Source organism: Pogona vitticeps, chromosome 1 (assembly GCF_051106095.1).
Source record: "Pogona vitticeps strain Pit_001003342236 chromosome 1, PviZW2.1, whole genome shotgun sequence".
Lineage (NCBI taxonomy): Eukaryota > Metazoa > Chordata > Lepidosauria > Squamata > Agamidae > Pogona > Pogona vitticeps.
The window spans coordinates 115777469-115797090 of NC_135783.1; the positions used below are offsets into that span (position 1 = coordinate 115777469).

The 19622-nt window shown below is 42.2% G+C and overlaps 1 protein-coding gene across 50 annotated transcripts in view; it reads right to left on the bottom strand.

Moving 5' to 3' along the window:
• The window catches only part of RIMS1 (regulating synaptic membrane exocytosis 1), a 324125-nt gene that overhangs the window by 77048 nt on the left and 227455 nt on the right, over window positions 1-19622 (bottom strand). For 41 of the 50 annotated variants that reach the window (XM_072999690.2, XM_078385861.1, XM_072999957.2 and 38 more), the window contains one exon: window positions 18998-19027. The exons of the other annotated variants lie outside the window; for them this stretch is intronic. In XM_072999690.2, coding sequence (XP_072855791.2) covers window positions 18998-19027 — 30 coding nt within the window. The remainder of the gene's footprint in view (window positions 1-18997; window positions 19028-19622) is intronic. 50 annotated transcript variants of the gene reach the window in all.

Here is a 19622-nt window from a genome sequence, read left to right on the forward strand (position 1 = left end):
GTTTGGAGTTTGCAGAATTTAGAAGGGCAAGACACCTAGGCCAGTCTTGGCCTACACCGGTGGAACATATTCAGCAGTTTATAGTTGAACTGCACTGGAGGGGTTTGACGCCAGGCACCATAAGAGGCAAGCTGGCGGCCTTGAGTTTTTATGCTAAGGCTAATGGGATTAGAGATGCATCATGTGATTTTAGAATTAAAAAGATGCTTGAAGGATGGTCAAGGGAAAGGGGAAGGAGGGAGGACGATAGGACTCCCATATCCCCAGCGCTTCTTGGACGCCTCTGTGAGTGTTGGGGAACGATTTGTAAGGACGAGTATGAGGAGGCGCTGTTTCGGGCGGCTGCTTTATTGGCATTTTTTGGGGCCATGCGAATCAGCGAGCTTGTAGCACTGGGTAAGCGGGACGTTTCGCGGAGAGCCTTGCAGCTAGAGGATGTGACGGTATGGGATGGCCAGGTGAGGGTTAGGTTGAGAAGCTCCAAAACGGATCAGTATGGGAATGGGAGTATGGTTATCCTGGGTCAGTGTAGTGTAGTTGGCATATGTCCGGTAAAGGCGATCAAGGCATTTGGGATAATGAGGGGGACAAGTAGAGGCTATTTCTTTCAGCATAAGGATGGCACACCGCTCACCAGGTATCAATTTTGGTCATTAACCGATAGGGCGCTAAAAAGCATTGGGATTGGAAACATGAGGTTTGGTACACACTCATTTCGAATAGGGGCTGCGTCAACGGCGGCGGCATTGGGTTACGATGCTGGTAAAATTAAGAGATTAGGTCGTTGGTCTTCTAAATGCTTTCAGAAGTATATCAGGCAACTACCTAACGTGTAGCCAGATGTGGTTCTTGTTTTTCAGATGACAAGATGATGGAGGTGCGGAAGAACGTCTGGATTGTCGGCCATAGTTATGTATTTTGGGCCGCGCGTTATGCGGCATCTTCCCACTGGGGAAGTGATTTAGGGCTTGGCGCCCGTGTATCCATTTTTTGGAAGGGCATGCGTGGCATGCAATGGGTACAATTTGGAAGGATGGCCGCTTTTGGCAATACACCTCCGGACATCTTGGTGGTACATCTGGGGGGCAATGATCTGCCCCGATTGCCTGGAAAGGCTTTGATATTGGATATTTTAAGGGACCTGTGCAGACTACACGCATTATACCCAGCCATGCGGATAGTTTGGTCATCAATCATACCGCGATTAATTTGGCGTGGGGCGCGTGATATGTTTAAGGTTAATAAGGCTAGTCGCCGGGTCAATAAGGAGATTTGTAGAGGCGTCAGCAAATGCGGCCTCGGGTCTGTGATTGATCATCACAGAATCCAAGTATCCAATGTGGAACATTTTCGTAAGGATGGTGTCCACCTGTCTGACGCAGGTTTGGACATCTTTTTGGAGGATATTAGAGGGGGCCTGCTGGTGGAGCTTGGTGCTCCTGGTGGGTACATGGGACATAGCCGAGGCTAGTCCTCATGTGTTGGCAGGTAGTGCGGGAATAACTGATTGTCACGGTGTCTCCCTTTGGTAATTTGCATAAAATAAACAGCGCTACAGTCCTGACGGCACTGAGGATCGTGCGGTCACAGGGCCGAAGGTGACTGAGACGCTTGACCCCTTACGGACCAAAAGGTTATCAAATGCGATGGCTGGAGGTCCGGGGGGTTAGTGAAGGCCTTATAGGTTCCTCCTGTCGTGGGATAGCAGGAACCTGGGGTCTGGGACTCGCCCATTGGCTTATAAGGAAGGATTTGGCGTTATTCCCCCGCACTACCGCAGGCCCCTTCAAGTTTGGTATTGGTTAATCAAACTAAGTTGGTTAATAAAGTGTGGCCCATATTTGAATCCAACAATGGTTGTCTCGCGTCTTTATTTCGGGGCCTGGGGAGCAATGGCCGGCGCGCGCGAGGGGCGCTTTCGCGCCGTTGAGCCCCGCGCGCGGTTTGCTCCCGCGGTCCCGGAATGACGCGGGCAACAGGGGGCCTCGCGAGAGTTGGGGCGAGACCCCAGCTTATTTAAGGAGGCAGCAAGCGCCGACGGGGCCTCTTTCGCTTTCGGCACCCTCCCGCCCACCCGATTTCTAGTGTGCTTTTTGGGTCGCCTTTTTTGGGGCCGGATAGGAATTTTTGACCCTCGTCCTGATTGGCCGTTGGAAGGGGGGATTTTTCGCCTATCCCACACTGGAATAGGGTTTTTTGTTAAGGAGTGAGTTGGTGAGGCCTTTGGTGCTCGGTCACACGGGCAGGTAGTGCGGGAATAACTGATTGTCACGGTGTCTCCCTTTGGTAATTTGCATAAAATAAACAGCGCTACAGTCCTGACGGCACTGAGGATCGTGCGGTCACAGGGCCGAAGGTGACTGAGACGCTTGACCCCTTACGGACCAAAAGGTTATCAAATGCGATGGCTGGAGGTCCGGGGGGTTAGTGAAGGCCTTATAGGTTCCTCCTGTCGTGGGATAGCAGGAACCTGGGGTCTGGGACTCGCCCATTGGCTTATAAGGAAGGATTTGGCGTTATTCCCCCGCACTACCGCAGGCCCCTTCAAGTTTGGTATTGGTTAATCAAACTAAGTTGGTTAATAAAGTGTGGCCCATATTTGAATCCAACAATGGTTGTCTCGCGTCTTTATTTCGGGGCCTGGGGAGCAATACCTCAACCTCAGGAAGAGTATGAGAGTACACCCAAGGGTGAAAGCCCTGGACTGGAGTACTTTGGGAGAGAGAAGAGAAGAACCCTCAGTTCTGACATGGCTCAAACACCAGGAGAAGGCCTGCCAAGCACCCTGCCTGATTGAAAAGATTGGGGAGGGGGGGAGAGATCATAAGCCATCCTTGTTGCAGCACCCCTTCTTTGGCTTTATCTCAAGTTGTCAGTCCAAGTAAGCAGGGGGGGAAAGGCTACCCTACCAGGACACAAAGGTGGGAAGTAATAAATTCAAGAGGGTTGCCCAGACTTGGTTTAGAACAAGTCTGGACGACCCCAACAGCTTCATCAACTCTATGGTGTGGAAGCAGAAGCAGGAGCAACTGAATGCAGAAGCTGAGCACAAGATCAGCAAATGTTAGAGAAGTTGCGGGAAAGGAGCAGGGGAATGGCATCCCTGAGCATAGCATCCGTGTTCAGTTCAGAAGGATATGAACAGCTGCATCCTTGTGCATGTAAGTGGGAGGGGGCACACACACATGTATGCACATGTAAATGAAAGCACACATATATAAACAGTGCAGCCTCACTGACCAGCTCACTCAACAGTGTGCTAAAAATGTGTTGACATTTAGTACATGTATATTCCAAGCTATCTGAATTACAAATAAATAAAGGAACAAACATGAGACATTCGTACATACCAATAACATACGCTTAAAATGTACCCTTAGTAGTTATGGTACTTCCAGGGCACATGGAAGTTTGGTACACATGATACACACAGTCCAAGGCACTTTGATTATAAGAAAAGCCTGAACTCAAAATGCTTAAAGTAAATCTATTTTTACTTTTTACTATTATTCTTGGAGTTCCACCTTGTACTTCCAATGTGGCTCTTCGCTTAGAGGTTAGGCTAATATCCATTAAAGCACAGGCTAAAGTCTTTATGGTGAAATACTGGCTTAAACTCATTTTTTTCATTAGAAGGCTCAGCCCCACTGATCCTACTAGATTCCTTTCAGTCGGAGTGGAAGAAGCATATAACAGAAGAGATATCAAAAATTGGCTTTTCTCCCAGTATACTTATAGCAATGTGTCTTACGGATGCCATTAAAGCAGTGAAGTTAAGGGGATGGGACACTGAACTACAGGACCATGTTGGCCAGCCTTCCATCCTTCCGAGGTTGGTAAAATGAGTACCCAGCTTGCTGGGGGGGGGGGGGGGCAATGTGTAACCTGTATAATTAAAAAAAATTGTAAATCGCCCGGAGAGTGCTTGTAGCGCTATGGGGCGGTATATAAGTCCAATAAATAAATAAAATAAATAAATAAACTTCCTTAAGAAATCTGCTTTTATCACCTCCTCTTATTTAGCCAGCACTATGTCATCTAAAGCCATAAGGGCTTTTACACTAGCTAAGCTTAATGTACTACCTTCTAAGTTTCTGGAGGGAAAATTTCGAGGTTTGCCTGCATCAGATTGTCTCTGACCTTGTACTAGTGATAAAGTTGAATCAGTTGGTCATGTTCTCCCTTTCTGTACTTGTTATCGGGATCTTCGCATGGAGCTTTTATCACCTATTATTTGTAAATCTCCTGGGAGATCAGAGGAGGATTATGTGCAGTGGCTACTCTCTGACAATACCCCTTATATTACTAGAAAAGTGGCCAAATTCTGTGCTGTGGCAATGGCTATTCGTAAACAGATGTTTGGGTAGGTGATTTTAGATGGACAATATAATGTTTTAAACATAATACTGCCTGAGGTTTTACCTACATTAAGGACATATTATGTTATTAATTGGAAAGAAGGGGTTGTTTTATCATGTTTCAATGGAATTTCATTACCCTGCATGACCTTACTAAACAATAATTATATGTATCTATTTTATATTGATTTGGTTTTATTGGTCTTTGACCGTGATAAAGTATACATACATACATTAAAGTAAATCTAGGCCACATACAAAGCTGAACTTTGTGCACATGTAGCCTGTATTGGAATCTGAAAAGGGAACATTTTTACATCAGAGAGAAAAAAAACCTTTAGGCATGACTAATTTCTTTGAAACAAGGGCCAGCATTTCAGGATGCAAGAAGCCACACCACACATACAGTATAAGTGTTGGGGGAGAAGGAGTTCTTCTTATCTTTTCAGGCTCTGATTTGGATGTAGGTAAACTTCCAGTTCCACAAACCTCAGCAACATATTTGGGATATGGACACAACCTGGTATTGCACAGTGCAAGCTAAACTCAGCTACTAAAAATGAAGCACAGCCAGGACATCTGGGAAACTATTACTTTGGAAAGAATTAGGAAAAGCCTGTGAAGTTTTGTTAGGACTGTATAAATGCAAGAGTAGGGTGAAATCTTTATTGAACCAATTTTTTTAAAAACCCAACAAACTGTATGCTTTTGGGGAGAAAGTTCCCCTTCCTCATGGTGGACACTACCCCTTCCTGGGTAGTGCAGAAAAAACTAGAGATAAGAGTCCTAAAAAATCATCAAGGCAGACTATGGTTTCCAAAGAAAACTGAAAACGTATCCCTATGAAACTGGAGACTCAAAATATATCTCAAAACAGGCACATCTGTGAAACCCCAGAGACTACAAAAGTCTCTCTTTCTCTCTCTTTGGACCATAGTTCATAGAAGCGCACTGCCAGCATAAGCAGTGGCTGAGCTGGCTGAAGGATTCTGGGAACTGTAATAATAATTTTAAAGGGCCACGGAGGAATAGGCATGCACTTTCTCTCCCCACCAAACATCATAGGTATCTGTGGGACTGGGGGGAACTATTTGTGTCATTCTTTCATACAAAAATAGGAAGTCACATGGAATAGAATTGTATCATTTCCATATAGCTTAACATACTATGTTGTGTGTTTGGTGAGTGAGAAAGCTGTCCATAGTGTTGACAGGTAGGGGTGCCATTTTTGTAATTACGGAACATCCAGCCAGAGAAGCCACCTAGAATTCCCCAGGAGGACTTGTGAGAGAAGAGATGGTTTCCTGCCACCATTGGACTTGACCCTTCTGACAAAAAGAAACACTGTTGTATCACATTCTGCTTAAAAAAAAGAAAGACTTAAAATAAGGTGTCTCTGTGACATAAAAAGAAACATGGATTATTTTGCCAGGAAAGCATGCTTTCTGGTTGGAAAGTGACGTAAAATACTGTTCTGCCAGAAAGTCATTTATTTTAGCATGCATACAGAACTTTGATTTATTTCAATCATTTCGGCATATCTAAACACTTCTGTTACTGCAAATTGTGTCTTTGAGTAACCAGCAGAGGTAGTGGGAAAGGTAGTGCCACAGCAACAAGAGCCATTCTTTTTTTGGGGGGGGGGAGAGGGAAGGGAGCCTGTGAGGAAGAGGAGGACATGGCCAATCCAGTGCAGGGCTGGGGGAGTGAAGAGCTGTCGTTGGGGGGGAAAAATGGATCAGAGGCACAGATCCTCATGGATCCATATGATTTTTATGTAGGATCATCCCCCAAGCAATCTGAATCGTAGGCACCATCTCTAGTCACAAGATTTGGTGGCAGATCCCATGTTAAAATCATGTGGATTCAGGAGGATCCATACTCGGACTAGTGTATTTGCACCAGTACAAACCCAGGCAGAAAACTTCCCAGCATCATGTACGCTGCAGCTGTAGTTAAAAAAAGGACAGACACAAGCCTTAGCCAAAATGGCAGCAACTGCTACAGGTGATGGTAACAATTTGTCACTGAAAAATATCTCCCATTCTTAGCTGTCACTTGCCTTATTAACTAGTTAGCCAAGTTATATTCAGATTCTGAACCACTTTATGCAGATCACCCTTCTTCCAACTGCTGCAATCAGACGTAGCTCTCCACCCAGCCCTAGGCCTTGCCTGTTGCACCTCTGTGATGTGACAATGGCCTGCACTTGCAACATCAGATAAGGGCCTGCTCCCTGACTTCAGGTTTTCGCCCTGAATATCAAGGAATGAGATGCTGCCAACCTGATAAATCTAATCCTAAAACATTCCACCCTGTGGACATAATCCCCGAAGTGCAAAATCTAAAATGAAAGACAAACATTTTTGAAAATTGAAAAAAAACAAACAGAAATATCTATAAAGAGCTACCATTATATTGGCAAGTATTCAAAATAGATACAGTATAACTATGTGAAACTAGATATCTGCTGGGAAAATGGGTAAATGCATGGATATGTGCCCAATTACATTAGCAGTAATGGTTAGAAAGATAAAAAAATTATTTTGAGCTAAGATAGTGCTGCATTGCTTTTAAAGAACTGTAATTTTTCTTGCTAAGCCTTGACCCCATGAAGCTCAGCATAAAGTGGGACATGGTGTTGTTCAACACAGTTTATACAAGCTACTATTAATATTAACTTATTTATTACATTTAACTCCCCCTCTGTTCTCCATATATCTCCAAGAAGCTTACATATCTCTAAGTGTCCTAAGTTGTAGACAGATATATTACAAAAGAGCATATTCACAATGCTCTGGGCCCACCTAGACAGTTGTACTATCAGATGACAAACATACAAACCAACACAAAATAGCCTCCTACACTGTGTCCCAGCATGGCTTCTGCAAATGAAAACATGGCAATTTGTAATCCTGTTCTTGTTGAATGAGTAGAGGTTCAGACAGGCCATGGACACTGTCAGAGCTCTTACAGAGTGTGTTACAAATTGTAGTGGAAGCCTCAGAAAACAGACTTTGCTCTTTCAGAAATGTGAAGTACTGCTTTTCCCACCTTGTTAACTCTGCAGAAATTTAATAAGTAGAATGAACAGTAATGGGGGTCTCTCCTGTAAATATATATCCTCAGGACCACCGCACATGTAGAGCAAAATTATACATCTCCAAAGGATGAACAGAATTCCTGTACATAGAGGACAACACTCATTCTTCAGAAAGCTGAGAAAGATTGCTCCTTCGATGTTTGAAATGCAGTTCAGAACAAAGAATTATTTTGCAGCTAAACATACATCAGTCAGCTTAGCCTAGACTACCACAAAGTGGTTTCTTCCAGCTGATGAAGACAACTCCTGTCATATCTGATCCTGCTGGCTGTGGCAGATGGCAGTTGGCGTCCAATGACATCTGGAAGGTATCACTTTAGGGAGGACTGTGTGAGACCGAAAGCATTTCTGATGTAAATGAGTTCCAATGTCTCTTAGACTTAAGGGCTCGTCTACACTGACTCTTTTGGAATGCACTAAATAGGGTCATGTGGGGTTGGGTGGAGGTGAGATAAGCAATTTGGTGAGATCTTTGATACTGGAGTTCAAGTGACCCTATTTGATCTGACTTCTTCTGGTATCGTGAAGTGGCTGAATAAGTGAGCCACTTCAAATTGAACACTTCCTCTACTCATTGGCTGACAGACTATCACTGATGTGCTGTAACACTTTTAAAAAGAGAGAAAATAAGATATTCAGCTGTGGGTAGTTTCTTGACCAGCCCTTCAGACAAGCCCAAGAAAATATTATGTTTTCTTTTCTTTTTTCTTTTTTAAAGTGATGCAGCAACTCAGCAATAGTTTACCAATGTCTTAAAAGAAAGTTCACTTCCTCTGTCCCTCTGCTGAGGAGCAGAGGAAATGTTCAATTCTGTGCTATTGTAAAATGGCTTCCTTATTAAATCACTTCATGATATTAAAAATTCAAACCATAAGGAGCCTTGAGAGCCAGGAAGGCTGACTTTTGCTCCATTCCCAGTAATTACACAAGCTGGAAATGGACCAAAACAGTGATCCTGCCCCCCCCACAAAAAAGTAGAAGCCTTGTTAGGGGCTCAGAAAGTTTTAGGCATGACTGCTCTGGGGATTTAGTCCACTCCAAGAATTGCAGTCACCAGAAGAAAAAAAAAGAGTATATCAACCTTTTCCTGCAGTGGAACAAACTGAGAGAAATGTCCATCTGAGGAAGCCCTTAGTTCAATTCCCTTTGAAGTCTATGAGACATGGTTTCCTTTTGCTTACTTATGTACACCTCATTATTCCTGTCTGTCTGAACCAAGACACTTTCTTCAAAGATTAAATGAATGTTTGTATAGCCAGTGCTGTCACTTTACTCTCCATCATGCTGATGGGAAGAGATTATTCTGTATGTCCTACTCAAGTGGTTCCCAACCTTAGATAATTTGGGTATTCCCAGAAGCCCTCACAACCAGTTGTGGTGCCCAGGGTTTCTGGGAGTTGCAGTCTAAGAACACATGGGTTACTCAAGGTTGGGAACCACTGTCCCACTCTATATAGGACAGGATTTTAGCATAGCTTCCCATCCAATGACACTAGAACCTATGTCATGTTCTGCCACAAAGACAATTTAGGTTTTTGGACTTGAGATGAAAAGGTAATATTCTAGTTGTAGTTCTCCATAATCATAATTGAGGGAAAAGCCATCAGGGATTGAATACGTGCCATAGTTCAAGCTATCAGGATTCTGATCTAGATCTGAAGATTGACCATAGTAGTCACAGTGACTAGACCCTTTTCCAGAAAAGGTGTACTGATGAGGTCACCTCAACCAGTACAACATATACCACTGGTGAGATACAGAAGTACTTTGGGTGGGATTTATTTTTTAAAAATTAAGACACTCTCTTTCTCAAACCTCATATCTCCTCCTTTTTCATTCCTTGAAAATCCTCTATACAACTGATTGTCCAAACATGAACTTTTGGGAGTAACCTCAATTTTTCTTCTCATCTCTCATGTTCTCACCAGCTTACCATAAATTACAGTATTTTTCTGTGTATATGTATAAGATGACCCCCCAATTTTGACCCTTGCCGGAGGCAGAGGAGCAGTCTGTGGATTGCAGAGGCTGCTCCTCCACCTCCACCTCCTGCTGCTGTTGCCTCCACCACCCAATCGCCTCCTCCAGTGTGACTGCCGGGGCTCACCTCCAGCTCATGTCGCCATCTTGTCCCCTGCCCGAAGGGAGCCCGCGAATGGCGCTGGAGGAGGTGATTTGGCAGCAGCGGCAGCAATGGGCAGCAGCAAGAGGCGGCCAAGTGCAGCCGCTCCTCTGCCTCCATCCCCGTCTCCTGCTGCTGCCTCCGTTGCCGGATTGCCTCCTCCAGTGCCATTCACAGGCTCCCTTTGGGCAGGGGACAAGGCGGTGACATGAGCTGGAGGTGAGCCCCAGCAGTCACACTTGAGGAGGTGATTGGGTGGCGGTGGCAGTCAATGGGCAGCTGCGAGAGGCAGCCGAGCACAGCTGCTCCTTTGTCTCTGCCTCCGCCTCCTTCCGTGTATAAAATGACCCTCAATTTTTCCTCTAATGATTTTAGGGAAAAGTTTCATTTTATACATGGAAAAATACGGTATATAAAATAACAAATTACCTATAAATGTATAAATACATCTCTCTCTCTCTCTCTCTCTCTCTCTCTCTCTCTCTCTCTGTGTGTGTGTGTGTGTATGTGTGTGTGTGTGTGTGACAAAAGTTCTTTGCTAAATTGATTGGTGGAACATAAAATAAGAAACACTGAAAATGACTTGTTCTTTAACATTTACATGAAACCACTGAGGGAGGCAATGAGGAATTGTGGAGTTTGGTGCCATCAGAAAACAACTTCAGATATATAACTTGCTTGGGGTTTAAGGATTCCCTCCCTGCAATCTCAATGCAGCAACAAGTAATTTCCCCTCTATTTAAGATATGTATTTTGGTGGGGGGTGATTTGGAATTGTCTGTTTCTCCTTGCCTTTGCTTTTGTGGAGTGTGTGGGACGGGAGGGTGGAGTTTGTGACTGTGCCAATATGTCACACTCCCTTGGTGGTTGCTGCTGTTAATTGGGCACAACTTGGGACAAATCTTTTTTAAAATGGTTCTGATGATTTTTGTTTCTCATGTGCTTTTGCTTGCTTTTGAGGTACCTGTAGACTGATAATGTTGCCTTGCCTCTGATTTTGTGGAATAGTTTTATAGCTTGTTAGGGCCTTTTTGGACAGGGGAAAACAAAATGAAATTACCTGAAAGAGGGAGCCCTTTTCATGTCAAATAAAATGAGCAGTGCACAGAGAGAGAGAGAGAGAGAGAGAGAGAGAGAGTAAAAGAGCCCATCCTCAAAACAGCCTGGAACCAAACAAATATAAATATTTTTGTGTGTGCATCCCTATTCAGGGAACCGAATTGGAGCCTTAAACATTTGAGATCACCTTAAAGATTAGCATCACACCAGCACTCCCATGCATTAGTCCAGATCAGACATACTGAATCAAGGGGAGACCTTTCAGGCATAAAACCACACCTCCTGAATCAATAGGAATTTTATAAATTAGCTCATATGCAAGCTGCATTGATTCATTTGGTCTCCTTGACTTGGGAATAGGAAATAGAGTGAGTTCTCATTATATTGTTTAGATAGGATCACCAGCTGTAGTTTCAAGCTTCTGTGTGGTAATACCACACCTCAGTTAAACCCATTAGAGTTGATTTGGATGTTGAAAACATTGATCAGGATGATTGAAAAGGTAGGAACTATGAGGTGCAGCTCTGATCCTAGTACTTGTACCTTGTCTTCTCCAAAAAGCAAATGCCTCCTTAATTTGGGAAAGAGATGACAAGCTAGCTCAGGGTGACCTGAGGAGAATGGAGCAGGGCTCCTGAAGTTTTAGCAGCTGCATGAAAGTTGGAATTTCAGCAGGCATTCAAACTATACCTGTTGAAATTCCTTTTTCCCCCACAACAAACAAAGATACAGGAGCTCTATCTTTGTTCAGATGGCCTATGAAGAAAAATATGTATTTGTTTGCATCCTTTTTCTTCTTCTTTCCCCTTCCAGTTCACTGTAGAGCACTCCTATGGAACAGGAGGCCCTTCATCTTGTGTCTGCATCTTTCTAGTGACTTATGAAGGTATACACACTGAATTTTTTTTTAATCATGGAGGAATATTAGTGCCCACTCCCTAATGAGCCAGCCACCTGGGAAACAGGTTGTGCAATGTGCCCCTCACCATTAAGCTAATTCCAGTTTGTTTAGACCAGTGGTTCTTAACCTTGGGTTACTCAGGTGTTTTTGAACTACAACTCCCAGAAACCCCAGCCAGCACATCTGGTGGTGAAGGCTTCTGGGAGTTGCACTGCAAAAACACCTGAGTAACCCAAGGTTAAGAACCGCTGTTTTAGACCTGCATTTTAGATTGCTGTGTACAGTATTTGATAGCCACATGGGTTTTGCGTTTCCAGCCAGGCAGCAAAAACAGGAGATTTACAACCTGTGGGGGTCCACCCTAATTGGTGTGCTGTGCTTGGCTTGCTGAGTTTCAGACTGGGTCAACATATTTAAACTCATTATTTTATTCGACCCTTTCAAAAATGGTGACAACTTTATCCCATGCATCACATATTTTTCTCCATTTCATATTATGTATTAACAATTGTGAGGATATGGGTTTTGTAGTACTTGTTTTTTCAGAGTTCCACAGGTGTTTCCATCTTGGCTTGAGACCCAGCTCTTTTGGTGTGTCATTCAGTGGAGAAGATTCAAGATCACATCTCAAGACTGATAAACATTGCATTCCCTTCTAAGTGCTTGCCAGCATGGGAACAAGAGACTGAGCAGTGGAAAGTTACAAGAGGAACTTGTGAACAAAGGACTGTATGCTGGTTGGATACCATCACAAAGCACAGACTTTGATTTAAGTTACAGAAAGGGGGGTTAGGTGTGTGTAAGTTGGAGGAGGAGGAGAAGGACATGACAGGTTTAAAGCTGCCTTTGCTTGATTAGGATATGGTTACTTAAAATAGCAATGGCAATCAAGTAGTAAAACCATTAGTTAGTTAATCATTTTATTGTTTTATGGGAAAGACTTGCAGGATCTTACTTAATACTTAGATGCTTAGCATTTAACAGTACAATTTGTATCTTTTTGCATTTCTTTCGTTTTAAATTTTTTTACTCTTTTTAAACAAGCCTTTTATATTTTACCCAAATTGATTCTTGGGGGTAAGGGTGTAAGTGCCTAAAGACAGTGCCTTAGCCACAAGGGCTATGTTTGCTATTTTGTTCTTTAGGTGTCCTACCTGGTAAGGTGGGTGTGCAAGTTTTAAAGTACACAGCTAAAGATTTTTTAAGCCCAAATAAGGAAGTAAATGGAAATCTAGGGTTAGAAGCTTGCCCATATTTGCCCACTCATGACCTTCTAGGTCTCATTAAATCTAGAGTTAAAAGGTGGTGGAAGCTGGGAACTAGAGTTATGGCACCTTCCCCAAGTGGTAGGACTCCTCTAAGGAGGCATGCTCCTGACAGCAATAATCTGATATGATACAAGGGAAAAAATCTCATAATGTGGTTAAATTGAAATATGTTCGGTTTAATGACTATAGTTCGCTACAATATGAAGTCAATTTGAATATTTGCTTTCAGTTAAAAAGAGAAACACATAAATAAAACAAATAAACAATCAAACAAACATATAAAACTAGAATGTACATTGATCACATTTGTGACTTGGTAAAGCATTACAGAGAAACCAACAGTGCTCTGTTTAGCTACTCAGACATAAACCTAATTAGGATTGAATGATGACATTTTGGCACCAGGTCAAAACCTTCCTGTTCCAGAAGACTTTTAATTGAAATAACATCAACTGTGGGTCCTGATGGCAATTTTTAGAGCATCTATTTTAATTGTATTTTAATCGTTTTATCTTTTATTGTATTTTAATTGAATTTTAATAGTTGTAAGCCACCCAGAGACCTTTGGGTAGAGTGGGTGGCATATAAGTTAAATAAAATAAAATAAATAAATAAATAAATAAATAAATAATAAATTACCCTTGACTACTTCTGGGTTGGTTTACTATGATGTGAATTGATTCCATCACTTCCCATCCTCTCCTTGTCTCTTTGACCATCTTCTCTCTCCGTCTCTGTCTACTTCTTTCTCTCTTTCACACACACACAGGATTCTTCCTCCTGCATATCCATTTAAGCACAACTGGTATGATGCAGCTGCCTTGGATTTTTCCACTCAGTTATTTTTCTCTCTGGCTCATATTCTTTTGCAGGAAAGAATATGAGAACCACTCTTGAGCACTAAGGGTCAAATTGGATAATTTATCACATTTTTTGCAGAGGTGCTCCCCCAAGTGGTGAAAGCCATTTGCTTGTCAAAGTACATGGGTTTCCTCATTTCTCCTATATAACTCATATACCCTGTGATATGTTCTGATAGAACTGTAGAACTGTAAAACCGGAAGGGATCCCAAGGGTCACCAAGCCCAGCTTCCTGCAGAAGCAGGAAATCCACTATAACAACTCTTACACATTTTGTGATTGGTCAAGTCCAAAATAAATACAGACTTAATTTGCAAATCATTGCTGAGATTAGCTATCACTGAGGAAATCCCATACTGCGAAGTAAATGGGTTGACTCTCAAACAGCAGCTCAGAACTGATACAGCATCTCTAAAACCACTTCATGATGTGACACAAGGAATTATGTGTATAGCATGTTCAGGATGATTCTAGTTATATATTTTCACATGCCCCTTTCAATGTGTCCTTTCCCACATGGCCTTCTTATCATACAAACAAGCCAGTTTTATAAACACCTATCTAACTTCACAACAGGTTTGGAGCTCGGGTTCATTCATAATCTGCTACACAGGACTTTTGCCATGATGCCCAATATTCCCCCACCTGTGTGGAAAAGCAGTGGGTGGGGCCCTGTCCTGGTGACTCCATCCCCAATACGACCAGGTTCCGACAACTTCCAGTGTATGCAAGTTGAAGAGATGTGAAAAAGAGCATTTTCTCACATGTACATGTACATATATAAGTACTGTGCACAATTTTATGCATCCCGTTCACGTATCCCACTCAAAGTCTGAATATTGGTGACAGGGTGCACAATGATGTCACAGTACACTGAGGGAGACCTAGTCTTGGCCTCTTTACTGAATGCATCAGACACTGTGAAGAGGCTGAAAATAACAATGCCAGTTTTTGTGTAAAAACTGGGCAAGTCCAGAGTTCCTTCTCGTGATTCTGTGAACTACTCTGTGTAAGAAGGCAGCAAAACCTTCCTGAAGTTGGACAACATCAGGCTACAGGTATGTGTTGTGCTGGACAGGGCATGTGTGTGAAGAACTGCTGGAATCTGTGGACAACTGCCCTTGCGGTTAGCCACTGAAGGTGGAAGCCTGCTCAAAGAGGTGCTTTTCAGGTCCTGAATGGTCCTAGATAGAAAACAGGATTACAGGATGTCCTGCTGCAGTTGAGCCTTGATTGAGAAACACCATGCTCCTCAGGCACTACAGAACCCTGGGCTGCTTCTTGGGACTTCCCTCCTAGTTAGCTTCTGGATTTTACCTCATGGTTTATCCTTCAATCCTACCATCCTCTTCCATCCATCTCAACCCTGGTTCTTGGTTTGTCCTTTAGTTTTTATTCTCCTATCCCGATTACCGGCTTGTCCCATGGATTCTGGCTCAAGTTAAGCTGCTACCCATAGCCCAGCCCTGACAATATGTTTGAATGCTCCCTTCGGAAAGAGTTCCCCAGGAGATTCTACTCTATAATACTCCCTAATAGATTTTCCCCAAGGATAGAGATTTTCCCCCCTACAAGGAATATTATTTACAAATACATTTCCCTGCATCTACTTGAAGCCTGAAGTTGTTCAATCCTGGAAAGCAAAAATAAAACCTAAAGTATTATAGTGTCTTTAAAGCTAACATATATATTTCAGCCGGAGTTTTTGTGGACTACAGCTCCCTTGTTTTTGTTACACAAGCAAAAAAAAAAGACAAGGTTACTTTTCTGGAAAAAGGGGGGATAAAAAAAAACAACTATATAAAGCGAGACAAATTGCAGCTTTTTGTCTTTGATTAGGGTGGACTCCCATGATTTTTCTCATAAAAAGTGAAGAAATTTGTCTCACCACAGAAATAAATTCATTTGAAATTACAGATATGATCAATTTATGTTTTAGTGTGGAGATGGGGGTATTTGTAAACGAATACCCCTGCACAGCTGGATGTAATGAGGGTCCGGCCCCCTGGGGCCAGACCGTCGACTCACGCATCCACTGCCACCAGCGGCTCCACTCTCCCTTCCAATAGCTCCGGAGCTCGCAGTCGGCTACCCACTCCTGGCAGAAGGAGGGAAGACGAGTCTCCCTGCCAGGCTGACAAGTGGATAGCTGACTGCGAGCTCTGGAGCGAACAGAAGGGAGAGTGGAGCCGGTGGTGGCAGTGGACACGAGTCAACAGTCTGGCCCCAGGGGGGCAGACCATCTTTACGTCCAACTGTGCGGGGGTATTTAATACCCCCGTCTCTATTTTAGTGTGCTCGTATGTTTCTAGGCCATTATGTGTCGGAACACATTATGAAGCATTTGAAATGTAGATGCATTTTAGATAATTAGGATTTAGAACAAGAACAATTAAGTTGAGAAAATGTTTAAAATCAAGTAAAAAAAGAGGAAAAGGTCAAGGGAACAGGATATCTTTATCCTGCACTAAACAAGATTACAATGCCTCTTTTGAAGTTTCTTTACAGACAATGTCTTTACTGGCACAAACAATAATAGAACAAAGGGGATTCTGTAAGAGTCGTTTTAAGAAGAATTTAGAATCATTACCGAAAAAAAAGCACTCAGTACTCACTGTTCCCCTGCTTAAGCAGCAATATCCTTATATAATTACTGTCATTTTGTTCAACCAAACAAAACCATGGCTAATGGCCCCAAATTCTGAAATAATCAGTACTCTAGTGTTGACTTGTCACATTTAGAAGCAGCAACATTATCTCTTACTCATGTTTCCCCAAAGAGTGGTAATTATTACTTTCAAGGTGTTCCTTGGATCCTCTGGCTTTATGGTACATAATGCCAGATGGGAGAAGAAAAGTTCAGACTTACAAATGCATATTGAGTGTTCTTCAGAATATTTCAGTAACCTGGCCTTATGAAGCAGCCATAATGCTCCTCTTAAAATTTGCCATCTTGTTCTGATTGCTTCAGGACTGAGGATATTTAAAGCTGTTTACAGAGTGTGCCATCAAGCCTTCTAGTTCTCCTAAGAACATTCTATATTTCTATCTCACCAAAGAACTCTAGAGTGTATGGGCTTGTGTTGGGATACAACAATCTTCTATCAGAGAGATGTCTTTCAAAAAGCCCTTTAGCACATATTGCCCCTTCTTCACATCGCTGGGCTCCTTACTATGTCTGTTATAACTATTTCTTGTTTGTCCAGTTGGGCTTGTGTTCCAAGCTGCTTCTTCACGACCTATTCTTACCAATCACCCATGTCACAGGGTTGAATACTTACTAAGGGATTACATACAGGGCTTGAAGTTTCCTCCCTCCAATTCTGTTGGAGTGTTTTTGCAACCTCATATACTGCTCTTTGCAGTTTTGGCTGGCAGTGATCTTTCTGGGCTGAGGTGTCTGTCAATCTACCCAACACTAACCAATCATTCTTTCCCTGCCCCTGAGTTTAAAGAAAACCTCACCTCTCTCTTGAGCAGTTTTCCTCTATAAGCAGTTAGTCTGTTCAGGCCTGTTGTTGAAAGCAATCATGTTTGTCAGTCTGCTTTTATTTGTTCAATTGTAAGTAATGAATTTTTTTTTATTCTTTCTCTTACTAGTGTCCCAAAATGAGTTACTGAGACTGTAAGTGCCAATTAATGAGCAAAAAATGAGTAGTCTACTTTGAGGAACATGAAGCTGTTCTGCTCTGTACATCCCTGCACTTCTATTGCACAGCTAGAGGAGTTTAACCAAAATTCAAAACAGCAACAAATTCCAGAAACAGAAGTTGACCAGACTAACACTTCAATTCTGTTTTGAGTACTCATGATGAAATAGCCTCTTCCATCACATCTGAGGAAAGCAAGGTAGGTCAGGGGATCAGGAAAGCTGGACTGCACACACAGATGAGTCCTCCAACAGAAGCAAATGATCCAGTGGCTCAGTCACAACATCTAGGCTATTTACTCCTACTCCTCAGAATCGGCCACCTGAGGCTGTTGTCTCTCTTTGCCCAATAGTAGGTCTGGCCCTGTCAATTTCGTGTAAGTCAGTGCGGCCTCAATAAATGCTTAACACAGTGCCAAGCAAAACTATTATCTGCAAATAGTTTCACAAAATATAAAATACCAGCCTATTTATGAACTGGAAATCATGAACTGGAATTAACTCTCTCCCCGCAACTACCACCCTACTCTGCCTGCATCTGTATCTGTGTGAACCCTGTAATATGTCTCAGAGATTGGATCAGATATGAGTCACCAAAGCATGCAAACAGGTCATGCATCTTTCATAGATGTAATGCTTTTACACCTCCCAACATATACTGGAAGGTATATACTGACAAATTCAATACTGAGAGGATGAGGAACAGTGAGAGCAGAAGCCCTAATCTATTACCAAGACCCCTTTTTTGTTACACAAAGCAACTACTCACTAAGAACATCTCTTACATTCTTCCACATTATTCTAGATGGTTTAGTGCATTTTGATTGAAAAAAAAAGTACTCTACGGTAACCTGTTCTGAGCCCTAGTTCAAATTCTATGCCTTGTATGAAATTGAGAGTATCTTGGAGATAAGCACTTCCTCTCAAGTGTCATCTAGATTTTTCTTTAAAATTCTTGCTTCTGTAAAGCCAGAGTTCCATGTTCAGTCAAAACTAGACTGCTCTGGATTAACGTACGTGAAGAAAGCAGGGAATAACCAAATATTACACACTGCCTTATTAGTTCTCCTGGCTTGTTAACAATCAGTAAGATAACTATAGCTTTGGTTTGGCCAGAACAGGCACCTCTGACTTTAGGCTAGCCAGAAAGAAAGCCCAGTAGTGATATGCAGAGGGACAGGCAAAAATAAGGACAGCCCAGCTGTGACACTTGTTCTTGCCTTCATATAGTTCATGAGACCTATAATAAGTGTCTTAATTAGGGCACTGCTTCTTTTTACAGGAGGACAAAATGTGATCTTTGTCAGTCTTACTATGGGGCACAGCTTTTAGAAAAGGAAGCAGCTGTTTTTGTCACACGGGTTTCTCATCCGGGCCTTTCTACCAAACCTGGTAATTCCAGGACTCATTATTTGCAATACGACATTTTCCAAAGAAGGTGACAGCCAAGTTTGCGGTTGGTCAGTTCTTAAGATAATCCATCAATAAATAAACTTGAGATGAGAGAAAAGCAACTGTTTTAAAACTGTAAAGACTAGATGATGCAAAACAGTCTTTTCTATAGATGTACATTCTCAATTGAATGTAACCCACATAAATGAACTGCTTTATGAAATTAGTGCAGATAAAGGTAAAATGACATGACAAGTGTTAGTAAAATTGACATGGATATTTACCTTTTGATGATGAGCTATAACTCTCTTGTTCTTCAATGAATAAAATGCACGGAATGATGGGAACAAAAGAAAGAAATCAGCAAATTTAAAGTTAGACAAAAAAAGGTGTTACACATGAGAATGAGAAACACTATATGCCCAGTTGCAGCATGCATCAAGTTAATGTAGGGAAGCTTGGATGTCAAAACCACAGCAAGTTATAGAGTTTACAGCCAAGAAGCACACCCAAACCCACTGAAATCAATTTCTTCAAAACAGTTAACATTCTGATGGGTCGTGGCTGGATTTATTATTATTATTTTTTTGCCCTGTTAAATATTTGAAATAAAGAAGCCATTCAAAAGTTATACCCTTATTGGACAAGAACAACACTTACGAAAACAAGCATGGGGAAAGGAGTTACTGGCATGAAAAGATTCATCTCCACCCATCAGTTTTCAACAGAGTCTATCATTTAAGAATTTCACACTAAGGCAAAAATTAAATGTACTATTAGCATCAAATGTAATTTTGAACATGTAGTTTCTTTTTATTCGCTGCATATTAAGAACAATTGCATACGGTAATTATTGGCTTATCATCAGCAAGCACTCTCTACTTCGCAGAACTTGCATTGCAAACAATG